Below are 18,418 nucleotides of genomic sequence, written 5' to 3' on the forward strand. Positions count from 1 at the left end.
TTCAATGTAATCCTCACTCACATGTAATAATCTTATGCCAATCGATTTTTCTAGTCCTCAAAACACTCATTTTTCATAAGGACTTTTTGACTCCTTTAGTGAGTTTCGTTTTGTCTCTTCGATCGACTGAAAACGGGTTCAATTCCCGATACCTGGGCTTAATGCTTAGAGAAGTTCTGGACTGCTGCTATCACATCTGCATAGCTCTAAAGTTTACATACAGTTTTTCGAGTCTGGGACACACCATCTGAACAAAAGAAACATATTTTCAAGTATTTGCTAGATGGTAGAACAGTCTGAAGGCAGCTCAGATGAATGCAGAAGCTTCAGCTGTGTTGTCAAGCATATTTTTTACGATCTCAGCTTGAAGTCGTTTCTACAAAAGATTCAGGTCCTTAGCTGTGTTTTCGTGGGTAAAAGTCGAACCAGGAGATGGTGAACACGATTCCCCAAACGATGACGATGGAGCAGATGTTCCATTGCCCAACTATGAAGAAGTTTGAATAGCAATTACCCGCCAACAAAGCGGCGGTTGCCTACAGATTGCTGACCGAGCTATTCAAACATGGCGGGCGACGAAGAACTGATAAGGAGCATGCATCAGTTTCTTTGTAAAATATGGTCGGATGAAAGCATACCCAAGGATTGGAATTTAAGTGTGCTCTGCCCAATCCATAAAATGGGAGATCCCACAATCTGCGCCAACAACCGTGAAATAAGTCTCCCCAACATCGCGTATAAGGTTCTATCGAGCGGATTATGTGAAAAATTAAAGCCTACCGTCAACAAATTGATTGGACCTTATCAGTAAGGCTTCAGGCCTGTAAAATAAACAACTGCCAAATCTTGGAAAAGACGTGTGAAAAGAAAATCGACACACACCACCTCTTCGTCAATTTCAAAGCTGCTTTTGACAGCACGAAAAGGAGCTCTCTTTATGCCTCGATGTCTTAATTTGATATCCCCGCAAAATTAAGCTGACATTGAACAATACCAAAAGCTCAGTCAGGATTGGGAAGAACCTCTCCGAGCCATTCGATACCAAAACGAGGTTCAGACAAAGCGACTTTCTGTCGTGTGACTTCTTCAATCTACTGCTGGAAAAAATTATTCGAGTTACAGATCTGAATATAGATGGTACGGATGGTATGGATGGAAGCTTAGCAAATGGGTCTGAGTAGGCAATTGAGAAGGAAAGGCGTCTCATGACGAAGAAAGACCAAACTCTATAAGTCGCTCATAATTCCCGTCCTGCTATATGGTGCAGAGTTATTCGAAGCAGTACTCGGCGAGAGAAGCAGAGGAAAAGAAATACTCCAATTCATTGGAAGGACCAGGTGGAGAAGGATCTGACTAGCTGATCAAATGAATATTAAACACATACATACAAAAGTGCCAACCCATTCGAGGCCGTCGTTTAAGCAAGAACTAAAAACATTTTCTATTGCAAAAGCTTAGCACTTCAGTTGCTTGTGAAGTATGCCAAATTCCGCTTCATAAAAGACAGGCTTTCAAATATAATACACACACATACATATATGTATGTATGTATATACATTGAAATGAAATTATTTTAACCACAGCAGCTTTTCGAGCGAAAGCGATAAATTGCAAATTGTTTGCAGTTCAATGCGTAATGACTTAACTGTGCAACAACAAGGGAACAAAAACGATACAACAAATCATGTGTTTGCTTAACAAGAGTTTTTGCCTTCACACACGCACATACACACTCACACAACACACAACACACATTTGACATTTATGGTAATTGCACTTTTATTGCTAAGCAAGCGAAGGATATCAAATTTTTAAGTGCATATTTCACACGCCAACAGCCAAGGCGGCAGCATATTTCGCAACAACAACAAAAACAGCCACAATGGCGCAAGGCTAGCAAGCGCTGTTCCTGCCAACAAGCGCTGCTCCTGCCAACAAGCGCGTTAGTGGGTTTTTGCAAGTGACTGTGTGTAGGTGTATGTGTGTGCGTGTGAGTGACAGCCGAAGGATAAATGAAATGTGACAATTTGAATAAAATGAAGCGGCAAAAGTGTGCGAGTGCGCAGAAAGAATTTCAAATATTTTACATTTAATTTATGAATATGCATACACCGACACCGACACATACATATATTACATATGCATGCGTGTGAGTGTGTGTTTGTGTGAAAATGCAATTAAAAGTTAAATTGCATCAAACGCAATTTACATGCAAAACTACTTAAGTATGCATGCAACATTTTCCTGCCTTCCTGTCAGGCGGTGGAGCGCCTCAACAACCGCACACACACACACACACACACGCTCACATACTTGTCAAGCAGCTCACACCGTTGTGTTGTTAGGCATCCGCTCGCATTGCCACGCAACGCTACGGTGTCTTGCAGCCTTTTCCGGGCAACGCACCGCTGCTCACTTTGCTGTGCGTAACGCCAGCGCTGGCATTGTTGCCACATGCGCGTTGCATGTGCCGTTGTTGCATGCTTCACTGCCATTCATATTGTTAATGCTCTGTTCTAAAAGTAATGTCGCCAGCATTCTTTTTTCACCAACAACAACAATAACAACAAGTTGTTGGCATTTCCTACATGCCGTTATGCCAGTTTGTCGTCGCTACAATGAAATTCTGCAATTCTGAGTGATGTTGCTGGCGTGGCGACTTGCAACTGCGTGAATGGGTGAAGCAGCGGGCGACTGTTGCTCAGGAGTGTGTGCCGTATGACGTTTGTGGCATGTGTATGCGGTGCTATGCTGTGCTGCGCTATGCTACGCTCGAGCCGACGTGTGAGCTGCTGGCTTGCATATGCCTGTGTGCGCATTCTCATGCATATCATCCGGTTTATTAGTGTTGGTGTCGCTGCGTTTTAGTGATGAATTTGCACATGAATTGGGACGGCCGACAGTGTGACGCTGTTGCATGTGCCACAAACCATTTTGTAGAATATATTTTTGTATATTTTTTTACTTTTAAATTCACTTAACGCTCTCTGGGTATGTTGTGCAACTTCCGTTAAACACATGTATTGGCAACTGGATATTTTAAATAAGTGAAATTCAGTTTGACTAGTTTTATGGGAGTCAAATGGTAACTAGTTGCGCGATTAAATACAATGTCACCAATAGTTACGAGCTGCAGTGTTTTCATCCACTCGGACGACAAGACCTAGCCAGCGTAGCTGCGGTCTCTTAATTCGCTGAACTATGTCAATGTCGTCGTATATCTCAAACAGCTAATCCTTCCATCGACTGCGGCATTCACCGTCCGCAAAGGACCATACATCTTCCGCAGAACCTTGCTATCGAAAACTCGTAACGTCGACTCATCAGATGTTTTCATTGTCCATGCCTCTGCACCATATAGCAGGACGGGAATAATCAGTGACTTATAGAATTTTGTCTTTGTTCGTCTCGAGAGGGCTTTACTTCTCAATTTCCTGCTCAGTCCGACGCAGCACTTGTTGGCAAGAGTTATTCTGCGCTCTTATTGATGTTAATGACCAGCAAGATAGAGGAAATTATCTACAATTTCGATGTTATACATATCCTTCAACAGTGTCGTGGGAGCCAATTCGCGATTGCGACGACTGTTTGTTTGACGACAGGAGGTATTTCGTCATGCTCTCGTTCACTACCACACCCATTTGCTTTTTGGTGCAACCTGGAGATGTTATCAGCGTACGCCATTAGACTCTTGTAGATGATTGTACCTTTTCTAGTCAGATCTGCAGCTCGAATTATTTCCTACAGCAGAAGATTGAAGAAGACGGACGATAGGGAGGGAGTCGCCTTGTCTGAAACCTCGTTTGGTATTGAATGACTCGGAGAGGTCCTTCCCGATCCTAATGGAGCTGTTGATATTGCTCAACGTCAGTTTATACAGCCGTATTAGTTTTGCGGGGATACCAAATTCAGACATAGCGGGCCTTTATGCCGCCCATTTTCGTGCTGTCAAAAGCAGCTTTGAAATCGCTGCTGTGGTGTGTGTCGATCTTCTTTTCACGGGTCTTTTCCAAGATTTCGCCATCTTGGGCTGTGGTGGATGGAGCCATGTGCAGAAGTTCACGCATGTGTGGAAAGTTCTTTGAGAGCCATTCACAAGGGAACGATTTCAGAAACGATTCTTTTACATATGCCTCAAACAGCTCACGACTTCCGGTCTTAGACCAAGAATCCTTTGGATAGCAAAAAAATATCCGTTTGAAGGCAGGGTTGTGCGCTGGGTTTGGGACCTGCAACGTTAAAAAACACCTCCAATGAAAAGAAGAAAACAGTCTCGGATGAGACACCCCCCTTTTGATGACGACCACCGCAAATGCTTAAGGGCATGCACATGGAATGTCCGGTCCCATATTTGAGAAGAAGCTGGTGAAGCTGGTACTCGAGTACGAGGTTTTGAGCTACGTATGTAGAACTACTTTTGAAAGCTCTTGCCTTTTGAAAACACAAAAAGCCAAAGGACATCAGCGCTAGCAGAGATCAGAACCATATTAGAAGACTTTTCAACAAGGCAGGTAGAAGGGGCTCTAGCGACGATTTCCCGTTGTATAAGGCAGTACTGGCCATATATTAGTGTGAATTAAATAAAACCAATAGACATTTAGGGAGAAATTTCTATGGAGGGCTAGAAGGCTATCATAAATCGTCAAGTTTTAGGCAAATTCTTGCGAAAAAGCCTGCTCCACTAGGGTATTCAAGAAATGTTGATAGTGAATGGACCGCGAGCTGTGGTGACTTGCTAAAGCTACGCCTTGACGCACACTTTTCGTTAAATCTTTGTCGAGCGAAACTCTTTCAAGACCCCAATCATATATGTATATACCCTCGTTAAAGTATTATATGTGCAAACTTATTTTTCTGTGTATCCCGTGAACTTGAAACGATAAAATTTGTTCCCTCCTTCCTTATATGCTAGCCTGTCAGAGCTAGAAGCAACTAGTTACGAAACTAATTTCAAACCCAAAAACTAAAATCAGCTAGTTACGAAACTAATTACAAACCAACCAGTTGCCTACTAGTTAATAAAAAACTACATTCAAAAAATTCAATGCTATCGAATTTCTCACCATACAAAATTTATCAAATTAAAATTAGTAGCGATTTATCTGACACCAATGGAGTAATTAACTCTAAACGAGTTAACTTTCCTATGTGGTCAACTGTCTTATCTTATCTATACAGTTGTTGCACGAGCTTCAAATGTGAACGGAAGCTGCCACATTGGCATCGCCTCAGCAGCCAACTTCCGACCTGAAGACTTGACTGCAATTTATTACGTCGCTTCTTCTTATTCTTTTTCATTTAAATTTCACAGCTCGGCTGTGATAAGTACGTGTGAGTGCGTGTGTGTGGGTAATTTTTATGTCAGCAAAGCGCTGGGAAATAAATAGCACAATAGCAACATGTGCTGCATGTGGAATGCAACAATCAGTCAAGCAGTCACATGCACCCTCAAATAACCAAGTATATTTATATATGTGCGTGTGTGTGCGACCGGGTGCACAGTGCTGTTATCACGGCAGTCCTGCGTCACACAGTCAACCAGATATGGCGATGCATGCCACACTTGGCAGGCAAAAGCAATGATGTTGTCCATTTAGGTGGCAGACATTTGAAATGCATGCCAGCACACACTCACACATACACACGTTGGCTGCACTTTTGAATTTGTTAAATTTATTTGCAATATGTAGATATATGTGTGTGTGTGTGTCTGTGACGACAAGTCGGAAATGCACAAAATATGGTAAACTTTTTCACATCCGTTTTTGTTTACATTCATTACTTTCGTTTTCATCTCCAACCATTCGGTTGTGCCACCTCTTCCCGTCAACTTTCCTCCCCTCCCCTCGCGTCGCTGGCATTGCGGATAGTTATGCGCTTCATAAATCCTTGAAAACTTGAACAACATTAGTCAAGTGATTGTTACTTGTGAAATTGTTGTCAGAGCTGTGGCGGCATTGGGGTTCACCAGGCGTATACGTGACTTTTCTTCGGGGAGCCGACTGCTGATGTGCGTCGAAAAATTTTGTGCATTTTTCATGTGATTTGCGCAAATTCACATGTGTGCACACTTATACTTACGTATGTAAGTATGTATGTGTGTATGTAAGTGCATGGAAGCGAGCTGGGGCAAGAAATTGAAAATTTGACAGTCACGAATATTTGCCACATTTAAATTGCTTGTGTGCTGCTGGCAGCTAGGCACTTACGGTTAAAGTTTGACTTTTCCAGCAATGTTTAGTTAAAATTGTTTATTTTTGTTAGCAAAAACAACAAAAAAGTGTAAACGTTCTATGCAAATACAATGGTCATCTATCAGTAAGTTTTTCGGAAATAAAATTTAGAATGTTAAAAGAGTTTTTGTATTAGGAAAAAACACAAATATATCGTTAATATAATTTTTTTAAACTCAAATTATTTTCAATATTATATTTTCAACATTATAGTCGTTTTACCGGCAGGTTTTATCTTACGACGGAGACGCGGCCTTATTTTCACCTCTACTGTGGGCAAAAAATAGTAAGACGTTTTAATTTAAACTTCACGCGAAACCCTATTCATTGAAATAATTTTTTCCTATATTGGTATAACTGTCAGTGAGTTCTCTGTATCCTCTGCGCGGCAGACACCTCTGGGTGTCGCTGCTTACAGCGCACGGCTACCACAATGTATGAAGACCCGGACCAAGAAAGCGCTGTAAGCATAAGAAAGAAGAAGTGAAAGGTCTGGCTTGGGCCAAAGCGGGCTAATCGCTTTGAAGAGCATATCGCTGCAAAGAGGCAGCATTCAAAGCAGAGCAAACCGAAGGCGCCTCGAAAAAGAGGACGTACAGAGACGTAGTTAGGAAGCTAGACGTCAAGCAGGCGGATGGCAAACCAACAATGTCCAGCCGGCAATATGCAGTCAGTGAGATTGCGAAACGACATTTCACCGTCGCGGTAATAGACCACAGTAAACCGCTGGCACAAATGGCACTGGAGCGGTGGAAAATAGTGAAAATAAAGCTATTGGAAACACTCTTCTCGAGAATGTACGCCGAAGCAAGCACACCCATGCCGTCATTTGATAAAGCAGGACGGCTTAGCAGTATCAAAATTTTAGAATGTAAAGTTAACCCGACGCTAACATGGGTAAGGAAAGCGGCCCCCTTTAAACATTTGTAGAACCAAAAAACAAAAAAAAAAAAACAGCAACAAAAGCGCCAAATGAATACATTTTAACATATATTTTCATCTACTCTGCCTGAAAAGTTCTTATCATTTTAAAGAAACCCTAATACTGCCAAAACATAAATCTGTTGTTATAGCTCCTCTTGAGATCTTAGAACAGGAAAAACTTGCTATCTTGATCAAAAAAATAAAAAAAGACTCAGAATTTACGAAATTTTGCATTGTTTTCTTCAATTGGTGCTATATTTTGATAAAAAAAAAGCATTGTCTTCTTTCTTCTTTAATTGTGCCCGTTTTTCCATGATTTCTTCTTTTAAATGTTACAAAACGATTTCGTCGTTTTTTCCGGCTGTTTCCTTTTCAAGATAATCGATGAATACTGGATTCGTTTCATTGGACGGACACAGCCGGTTTTGTGTTAGCAGAGCCGGCCACAGTTGGTTATAATATATTTCCTCTTCTAAAAAATGTCTAACTGTTAAAAAGATATCTCCGAAATTTTCGGTGGAGAAAGGTTGTACGAGCAAATGCCTAACATGCTTAGTTGAGCCAACTGAACTTTTCTTTCAATGCTTTGATATTTCGTGCTCTAAAAATGGGTTATATGGCATTGACATTGTTATTGGGATACATTGCCTAACTTTCGTTATTATTACAACCTTATGATTGAACGAATTTCTCAGATTTGATAACTACCAATTTCTCTTATGGCTTTTGGCATACAAAATCCACAAAGTGATGAGAACTGTCGGTGGTATACTGATCTAGTATATGCTTGGAAAATATACTTAGAAGGCATGCTAATCATTTGATATGGTTTTCTTAGTTTTAATAGATACGCTAGATTTCAAACATTTATAAAATATCATAGAAAAATTGCCATTGCCTTGAAATGACTTTTTCGATTTTGGATTTAATTACGATCGATATACCAAACCGTATAGTATCGACTCTTCTATTGAGCCTTTATTAAATTTCAGTCCCCCCGAACTGCAGCAGCTTTGATTGCAAACCACAAGTATGCTTCGGCACAGCAGGCAATTGCACAATATTACTACATTTTTGTTGTTTGTGCTACGATTGCCACAAATGAGCACGTGGTTGCATTAGTATTGCCGTTAACGTTGCATTATTGAAAACTTTGCTCATTTAAGGCGCATTTACCACACTCAGTGCAGACTTCCTTCTGACCCACATATCTACAAATTGGTGGTTTGGAGCTGACCATATGGACACTACACACTACACTACAAACTAGTTTGGGAAGGAATGCATTTATTCTAGCTGCGTTCAGAAAAAAGACAAATAAAAAAGTTACGAGTATTGACTAAACGCTATAGAAAATACGCTGCGTCTTATATATACGTTCACTTGCCGAAAACATCACATGTACCACATAAAGAGCCCGAATAAGTTAGTTTACTACTCAACTCTTGCTGAGGCTTTCAAAAATAATTTTAAAAACGGTTGAACTGTAGAAAGAAAACACTATTTCTACATTTATAGCCACATATATAATTTGAAATTTATAAAATTAAAAAAAAAATCGACAAAATTGAAAAATCAGTGAAAAAATCGACCTTTTTTTTGAGTAGCCGCCATTTTATGAAAAATTTTTTTATTTTTGCGGCTTCATGACGTAGCGACATTCCTACTCATTAAGAGTCTGTCATTGTTTTATTTTTCAGATGACGACAAGGGTAGAAATCATGGCGATGAGGACACGGCCTCTTTTTTCCCCCCTTTTCTTCAAGGACGCATAACTCGATGAAACATTTTTTTTTTTTTGAAATTTATTTTGTGTACTCTTCTAAGTTTAATAAACAAATGATAAAAAAACGGATAGTAAAAATATTTAGTGCTTCTTTCTTTATTGAGTGAATTGTTGAAAAAAGCTCGAAATTCGAGCCTGTAAACTAGAACACCCACTTAAGAAGGGATCGAGAAAAAAGCAATTGCGTTAAGTCAAACAAACATTAGGCTTACAGAAGCCGCTATAAAGGTAAAACACTCCGTTATAATGTACCATTATTTATTTACCGATTATAAATCATTGTTCATTCTGGCTACGTAGATCCAACTTTCATAGGAACCCGAATAACCTATCGTTCTAAACAACCTTGCCGTTAGTTTTCTCTTCTTTGGTGTTAGTTCAGCGAGGACAAGTACCATATCTTCTTTCTACTATTATATATATAAAATATCATAGGTTATATTATACTAAAAGCTTCTGAAAACTCACATGAGTTATGGTTATCATGAAACACCGAAAGAAACACCCAACACAATTATAGTCCTGAATCTAATCACTCAGACTAAGGTAGTGTTTTGCAAAAAAGACCTCTCTTGACAAAAAAATTAAAACTTTTTAAGTGTTTCATGACAATTATAATAATATATTGCCAATGCACTATAGGCTACTGACAATGCAGCGACTCTTTAATCTAATGGCATCTCAGCCAATATAGAGTACCGACCACTGAAAGAGATAAAACTTCACAGCATTAAAAATACCAAATGGAAAAGATGTTAACTTTATTAGTGTTTCGCTTAGACTCCAACTTGACTTTATACGTCTATGGAACCAATATGAACTTGTTTGGTAAAAGACACAAACAAGAAAATAGCCAATAATACAAAATTATTGGGGCTATCAGTGCTGAAGAAACAAATTTGTTTCCGCACCACTACCTAATAAAAGTAGAGAAAGAGAACTATTGAAAGGAGTAAGAGCGTGAGCAGTGGCTAACGAATTGGCGCTAACTTGTAATGGGTGATTAAAGTAGAGGTACTTTTTTCAATAGCCTTTTTTTGACACATCAAGCGTAGTCGAATCAAGCTGTCATGTTATTTTGGTTCAGAATTGTTCGGTATTTCATCTTAGGCTTGAAAAACGTTTACAAATCGTTCAACTTTTTTACGAGAATTCACGTTCTGTAAAGAATGTGTTTCGCGCGCTTCTCTCAATTTATGGTCAACACAATCGGCCTACTGAACGTCCTATCCGCAACTCCATCACCCATCTTGAGACCCAGCATTCATTATTGGATAATATTCGCCCGAATGAACCACGTCCAGCACGCAGTGAAGAAAATATAGCAACCGGAACTGAGAAGGTACACGAAGACCGTGAAGAGTCGATTCAGCACCGTTCGCACTAACTCGGACTGACGAATGAAAAGACTTGGCTCATTTTACGTCGAGATCTTAAATTGAAAGAGTACAAAATACAGCTTGTGCATGAACGGAAGCCGCTCGACTTTTCCAGGCGACATTGTTTTGCTTTTTGGGCACTTGAAAAAATCCCAGAAGATTCGACGTTTTCAAACCTAATTTTGTTTAGCGATGAGGCCCATTTCTGGCTCAATGTGTATGTAAATATGCAAAATTGTCACATTTGGAACGATGAACTACCTGCAGAGATTTCAGAGCTGCCATTTCATCGAGAAAAACACATGGTTGTGGGCCGGTGGAATCATCGATCCATATTTTATATTTCTCCAAAAATGATGACGTTAAGAACGTAACCGTCAATGAGACCGAGAGAACACTGAACAGATAATTCCACGTTTTGGCCGATCGATTGGCCACCAAGATCGTGTGATATCACACCGTTAGACTGTTTTCTTTGGGTATATGTAAAGTCTAAAGTCTATGCGGACAATAACGCTTCGATTCAGGTCTTGGAGAAAAACATAACGCGTGTCATTCGCCAGTTACCACTCAAAATGCTCGAACGAGTCATCGAAAATTGGACACAACGGATGGACCATCTGAGACGTAGCGGTGGCCAACATTTGAAAGAGATAATCTTCAAAAAGTAAATGCCAAATAATGTCCTTTCGAAGAATAATAAACACTCGCCATTAAATTTTAAGCCTCTGTTTTTTTTTTTCTTTAAAAAAAGGAACCTCGAAATGAATATAATAAAGAAGAACCTACGTTCGGAAAACTGCAAAAAGTATCGAAAATAATCAATGAGCACGGATGCATAATCGGGCAGGCTCTGTAACTGTAACTTTTTCGCTTTTACAATAACAATAACAATAATATTCTTCACAACTTGAAGAGTTTTCTTCAATTTCTTGCACCATTGAAAGTTATACAAAAAGTTTCTTCGGAAAATATTTTCTCATTTATTTCAGCATATTTCCAGCGAAGCAAGCGGATTTCTGTAGAAGAAAATAACACTCAAATCTTTGTATACGCTTCTGACCTTTTGCATCACACACAATTCCTCAAACTTAAATGACTTTTTTTTGTTGTTGCACGCCAGGCAATTACAATTTATTCTGCTTACTGTTCGCTTTTCGCTGTTAAGCGTTTCATAATTCCTTGCAACTACACATACCCACACAATCACTCGCTTACAACATTTTATTAGCAACATGTAATCAGAGTGTGTGAAATCTTCAAATTGCAATCAACTTTTGCAACATGTTCATTACTGGCGAATATATCAACTTTTCACCAGCACCCCAACACATCCTTGGCCGCAGCGGCAGCGGCAGCGGCAACGGCATAAATATGAGCGCCAACATATGCAGGCAGCTACTGTTGCACTTGCAACACCACACACACTCGAATACACAACCACTTTGCATGGACGGACGCAGAAGACCAGCTCGAACGGCTTAAGTGTACACTTGAATTTTCTCGTTATAAGCGCCGCCCAGCGACCGTCCGTCCGTCCGTGCGCTCCTAATGCACAATTCTGCCAATTACGCGTAAAGTATTACAGTTAGTTGAGGCGTGGCGGCGCGGGGCGAGCCGGCGGCAAGCTAAGTGTTGCTGGATGCGTTGATGGTGTTTCATTCGATGATAATGCTGGCACATTAAGTACATTTTCTGCAATATGTGAGTGAGTGCGAATACGAGCCGATCCAGCTGTTTGCGGTCGGTTAATGCGGCGGCGGCGAGTTGTGCGGCAAGCAAGCGGCGTGGTGAAGTTGTTGCTTGCGAAAATGCCAAGCAGGAAGCTGCCATAGTTGCTGTCTTTGTTATTATTGTTAATGTTGTTGTTGTTGTGGCGTCGCTGTGGCATATGAATATGCATGCAACACAATTTAAAGCATCATTTAACTTTCTACGGCTATCCTCACACATTACACATACAAGTGTGTGTGTGTGTGTGTTTATAGGCATGTTTGTAAATGATCTTAGAAAGTTCCCCTGGCACACATGCCCAAGCGCACACACACACATACAAGTGTGGCTGACAAAGTTTGCGATGTTCTTCGGCACCTCTAAGCAGCACTTCAAATGTTAGATATTCACGTATCTGTGAGTCCTGCCTGTGCCTGACATACATTTAATCGTTCGAGTCATCATATGCCGTAAACCTTGACCCCCTTTTGGGATTACAATGAGCCAATTAAAAGCCCGTGCAATTAAAGTAGCTTGAGCTGTGCCAGCTTCAGGTTTTGTCATAAATTAATAGGTTAATTACCGTGATGATATGAAAGTGCTTAGCTGCAAGATCTAAGATTGAGAAAATGTCTAACGAAGGTGTTTGTTAACGGTTATAGCTTGTTTGTAGGGAAGAAGTATGTGCAAGCGCCTTAGAACACTTTCCTCAATCAAATCAAAGGAATATAATTATTATTATGGTTTTTATAATATACACAGGGTGATCCATGAAAATTATTTTTTACGCAGTATAATAGCTATTATCATTCGAATGCACATTCTTTGGCATTTATTTTGTGAAGATTATCTCTTTCAAATCTTAGCTGCGTCTATGTCTCCGATGGTCTATCCGTCGAGTCCAATTTTCCATGACAAAACGTGAAATTACCTGCACACCGTAGTTTTTTCTCAATAAATCTATTGATTGATGCGATGTGTGGAAAGTTGCGCCGTCTTGTTGAAATCAAATGTGGCCGAGATCACGAGCTTCAATTTCCGATATCGAATAGTGGTTTATCATGGCGCGATATCGGTCGCCATTGACATTTCCTCTTTCACCGGCATCATTTTTCAAGAAACATGGACCGATGATTCCACTGGCCCACAAAGCACACCAAAAAGTGTTTTTTTTAGGCGAAATGACAGCTTTTGAATCTTCTCAGGTTGCTCTTGGTCCCAATTTCGGAAATTTTGCTTGTTTACATACCCAAGGGGCCAGAAATGGGCCCCATCGCTGAACAAATTTGGCCTCGATAGTTTTTGGAACTTTTCAAAAGCTCATAGAGCGAAGCGATGCCGTTGGGGAAGGTCGAGAGGCTTCAGTTCATACAAAAGCTGTATTTGGTAGGCTTTCAATAAAAGATCTCAACGTAAACTGCGGCAAGTCGTTCCATAAGTTAGTCCGATCTGCTCGGAACGGCGCCGAATCGATTATCCACGGTCTTATATTTTCTTCACTGCATGCTGGACGTGGTCTATTCGGTCCAATATTATCTAATAATGAACGCTGGTTCTCAAGATTTGCACGATTTGTAAACGTTGTTCAGGCGTGAGTGAAGTTGTAATGGCTCCACTGTGAATGGTCATGAGTGCATATCTGAAGTTTTTTGCTTACGAAGTCTTATGTCGTCGACGTAGTTAAGGAAAGACCTCCTGATGTCCCAAGGAGGCGGCTTTTCTTCGAACGGGCGACTGCAGCGATGACACCCCAACAGAAACTGCTTGGAGAGGAATTCGTTACGTTCCTTAACCAGAAGCACACGGGTCTCACCGTGTAGGTATTCGATCGGGGACATCAAGAGGCATCCCGTTGTAGTCCGGAGCTCAGTGTACTGACATGTCTAAAGCTTCTTCGTCTGCGTTTCACTACATCAAGGCGACCATATTAGTGCGGTGTTGTTAAGAATCGCCCGTCCGATGGCCTTGTATGTTGTCAACGTTTATTTGTCCATCTCTTCAACCCTGGAAGGAGAGTGGATTGTTTGATGTCCTCAAGTAGTGTTGACCTTGTCCAAGGCTTTTGACAAGTCCAATGCTACAAAGATCGTCCTTTCACAAGATGGTTTTTGGTTTATGCCATGAACTATCTGGGCATTTTTGACGCTAAGTGCTGTGGACTTTGCGGAAGCCATGCTTGTGGTCTACTAGAATCAGGTGGTGAGTGAATGTCGGAGTAGCAAAGGCTCAAGTGTCTACACAACTGAGGAAAGAAGAGTAGTTATCGGGATTTCAGTAATGGGACCACTCTTCCGACTTTCCACACATTGGGTATTTGAAGAGTGGCCAACGACAGGTTGAGGACCTTGATATGTGTTGCCTTAGACGCAATATTTTTCATCACGGCTGCTCGGCTAATAATTAAATCGGAATAAGAGAGAGTCAACACATCCGTTGCCACGACAGTCGGGTCTAAGTAACCGGAACGGACACGGATTCTCGCCAGTGACTGTCAACTCGGCACTATTTCTGGAAATTACTTCAGGAATGTTTGTTTGAATGTGTCTACCAGAAATGTATAAACAGTTTATAGGTGCTTCTTAAAGAAAGATAGTTAAAGTACCAAAAACTCTAAAACAACGATTACCTCTTTCCCATTTTCAGTAGTTCGGAATAGTTCGGAATATTCATATTATTTATGTAAAAAAAAATATTATTTCAGTTACACTGAAGTCATAACACCCTTCACAAATAAAAAAAAGTTTCCAAACAAGAACTTGATGCTATAGTTGTCCGATCTGAACAAATTCTACGGAGATTGTAAGGCTGCCTTATCAAATAAAAGTTTTTCACACAAGAACTCAGTTTGTGTATGGTCATTAAATCGGCATTGCAATTCTTTTTTTGATGAAACCAGGATTTATCTAATATATAAGTCCACCAGCACCAGCAGAACATTGCGATATGTTTTCAATTGAAATTTATAGTATTTTTCAACACTAGCGTCATTCACGAAACCGCTTAGAACACACCTCAAACACTACACTACCAAATCACAGTCATTCACCAGTGATTTCAATTAATAAAAACAAGCACACATTTAAGTTTTCACCACTTATATTAAAAAATCTGTATTTTTTCTAATGTTTCCACTTTTCTGCTGTACACAAATGTGTACGAACAACAAAATATACGCACAAAGAACGGAATACGTTCCAAGTTTAAAGACGGCGACCACGACGACCTCCCTTCCTGCGTGTGGAATCTGATGGGATTGGTGTAACATCTTCGATGCGTCCAATTTTCATTGAAGAACGAGCCAAAGCACGCAACGCTGACTGGGCACCGGGTCCAGGAGTTTTGGTCTTGTTACCACCGGTAGCACGCAATTTGATGTGCAGAGCAGTGATGCCAAGAGTTTTGCATTTTTCAGCGACATCCTAGAATAAGACAAGGATTGGTTAGTTTAAGAGCGTAAAAACTAAATGCAAATTATGCTTACTTGAGCAGCCAACATAGCAGCGTAGGGTGAAGCTTCATCACGATCAGCCTTCACTTTCATACCACCAGTGACGCGAGCAATGGTTTCACGGCCAGACAAATCGGTAACATGAACGAAGGTATCGTTGAAACTGGCATAGATGTGTGCAACACCGAAAACGTATTCACCATCACGTACTTGTGGGCCCAACGATACTTGGACTTCTTCCTTTTGAGCTTTAGCCTTTCTGGGTGCCATTTTTGTTTGGTAGGATCAACTGTAATTGAAATAACATTGTTTTTCGATTATTTTTGCCACTGTTTAAGTATAAAACACTTTGCTAAGTACACATTTTTGATGGTGAATTTGTTTATCGAGTGTTATATGCTATACGCAGTGGAGAACACAATCGGGGGCTATATTTATTTGTTAGCATCCATTGACACTGCCAATAAGAAAGTTACATTTTTGGCTTAAACTGCTTAGAAATATATTTTGAAGCTTCACACACATTACTTTTGCAAACAAATTCACCATTTCTTAAAATATTTATTAAAAATATTAAGAGCTTAAATAAAACACAGACCAATTGCGTGAACCGGATATTGAAAAAGAAAGAGCAGCAGTTTTTAGCTGTCAAAAGTGTCATTAGCAGCGCAAACGTCAAAACTGCTAGAAAATCAGGGTTGCAAACTCGATTGCTTTGTACGATTAGCACTACGGATAAAATTTATATTTTTACTTATATTTTCAATCCAGTAATATTTATATTCCAGGAAGATTTCGTGCTTAGAAACCTATTTTATTATTTTGAACTTGATATAATTATGTACAATTTTCGTATAATTATAATTACTGAATACAAGTTGCTCTGGATGGGTTTTATTAAAGGATGTAGAGTGCAACAAGAATTTGGAGATGCTTTGAGGAGCCATAGGCAGCAAAAACACATCATAACAGTTAGCTTTTATTAAACAAATTTCGGAAAATTCGGAACTGATATAACACTGTCATAAGATTTTATTACTCAATTATTTAAAAGGAAGACGAAGAAAGCATATAATTTAATAAAATCAAACCACACTCCTCTGTATGAAGGTATTTGATTACAGATACAACCCTGCATTTTAGAATTCGCCGCACTGCAATATATAGCTATCACTTTCATACAGTTTGTTATCAAAAACATTCCTTTTCACTTACACCACCGCAATCAGGTGAGAGGGAGATGATCATTTTCCTTTTCCCAAATGCATCGATAATCCAAAGCGCTGCCACTAGGGCAAGTTCAACGGCCTTCTGTAAAGTTTTGAATATTTTTATAGAAGGAATTGTCTGTTTGAAGCGTTTAGCAACTGTAATAACGTAAATATTAATTACTTATTTTGCTTTTTTTTTCATTATTGTATTTTATAATAATAAATATAGTCGACTTAGTTCCTAATTCATTATTATAGTGTTTGAAAAATTTGTTTAGAAATTTTGGGAGATTTTAGCTGAATTTTGTGCCCCACTTCTTCATGCTGGCAGCATCGCTGGACCGTACGAGTGTGTGTGTGCGTTTTGTGTTCCAAAGAAATTCTGTGTGTGAAAATTTGGCGAAGAAAAATTGGGAATTAGATGAAATTATCGCATAGAAAAACTGGAAAATGTGTAGAAAACTATATTAGAAACGGTTTAAATATGAATTTGTTGAAATGATGTGCGAAACGCTGTTATGAAATGTCAAAAATATTAAGTGAATGAGTGGCTTGAATCTGCCTACGATTGTCAGGGGCACTCGTTCATTTTCCTTTCGGTAGTAGAATCGAATAATTGTCTCAACTTAAATTATGTGAAAATTAGCTGAAAACTTAAAAAAGTGTTAAATTTATTTTACGAAAAAGTCATGTGACTTGACAGTAGTAATTCGAAACGTCCAAAAGAGTTGTAATCGCCTGAAATTGTATATTATTTTAGAAGACGATTTTCAATGAAAAGGGGTAGGGGAATATAGTTAGAAGTGAATGTTCATGCAAAGGAAAGCAAAAGTGGTGGAAGCATAGAAAAAAAGTTGGTGGAAAAAAGAACTGGTTGCGGAGCGAAGAAAACAAAAGGCGAAGAACGAGTGGCAACAGTAACAACAATAACAACGTAAACAAGAACAAAGTTATGATTAAGGCGAATTAAAGTGTTGGATGACAATTGATAGCAAGAAAGTGGGTAAAAAAGAAACGAAGGAACATCACACGAATAAGGAGTTGTAAAAGAATTTAAAAAGACGAGCAGCTGGTTGCTCAGCCAACAATGCTGCTGCTGCTGCGCTGCTTTAACTGTGCATAATTTTATTTGTGTTGTGTAGCTGCGCTGCCTTGCGTCATCGTAAACGTTGACGTCCAAACGTTGTCGAACTCATCCGTGTACGATTGGTTTGTATTGTGCTATCGCGCTTATTCGTAGCATGCAATCCCGTTTGGTCGCTTCTTGATTTGTTTTGCGGTAGTGTTCGTTCGTCTTATTGTCGTCGCAATGTTCCGTGTTTCTCATGTTTTGGTAGGGGGGCAAATGAGAAAAAAATTATTAAATAAAAAGTAAATCAAATATCCCCAACATTCGTGAAAGGCCGCGCAGACATCGAGGACGTGTTTGTATTCATCAACAACGGACTCGTTTATGTAGCACATCTCATAAGACTTGAAACTTTAGTGTAGACCACTAAATGGACAAAATTTAATTGTCGTGATCGTCATCGTCGTCGAAATCGTACGGGAATATCAGTTGACAATTAAAAAAGAAATACGGGTTGAACACAGTAAACTGACTTGTAATATAATTAATATATATTTAACTGTACATATATACATATATTCATAAACAGTAACATACACATAAGTGAAGTTAATTAAAAACATACATAAATTTAACTGCTAGTGGATTAATTTAG

At 39.5% G+C, this 18,418-nt stretch overlaps 1 protein-coding gene and 1 long non-coding RNA gene across 2 annotated transcripts; one reads left to right on the forward strand and one right to left on the reverse strand.

The window, feature by feature from the left end:
* Positions 1–15,113: 15,113 nt before the first annotated feature.
* LOC120775818 (40S ribosomal protein S14a) lies at positions 15,114–16,158 on the reverse strand. Its single transcript, XM_040106172.1, has 3 exons — positions 16,082–16,158; positions 15,517–15,772; positions 15,114–15,454 (listed from the first exon to the last, which is right to left on the reverse strand). Exons 2-3 carry the CDS (start codon positions 15,751–15,753, stop codon positions 15,236–15,238), a joined length of 456 nt encoding a protein of 151 aa, XP_039962106.1. The 5' UTR covers positions 15,754–15,772; positions 16,082–16,158; the 3' UTR covers positions 15,114–15,235.
* Positions 16,159–17,038: 880 nt separating this feature from the next.
* Positions 17,039–18,337, forward strand: LOC120773476. The gene is made up of 2 exons (XR_005705164.1): positions 17,039–17,293; positions 17,455–18,337. It is a non-coding gene; the product is annotated as an uncharacterized LOC120773476 (long non-coding RNA).
* The last annotated feature ends 81 nt before the right edge of the window (positions 18,338–18,418 follow it).

The sequence above is a fragment of the Bactrocera tryoni genome, chromosome 4, assembly GCF_016617805.1.
Source record: "Bactrocera tryoni isolate S06 chromosome 4, CSIRO_BtryS06_freeze2, whole genome shotgun sequence".
NCBI classification, from domain to species: Eukaryota; Metazoa; Arthropoda; class Insecta; order Diptera; family Tephritidae; genus Bactrocera; species Bactrocera tryoni.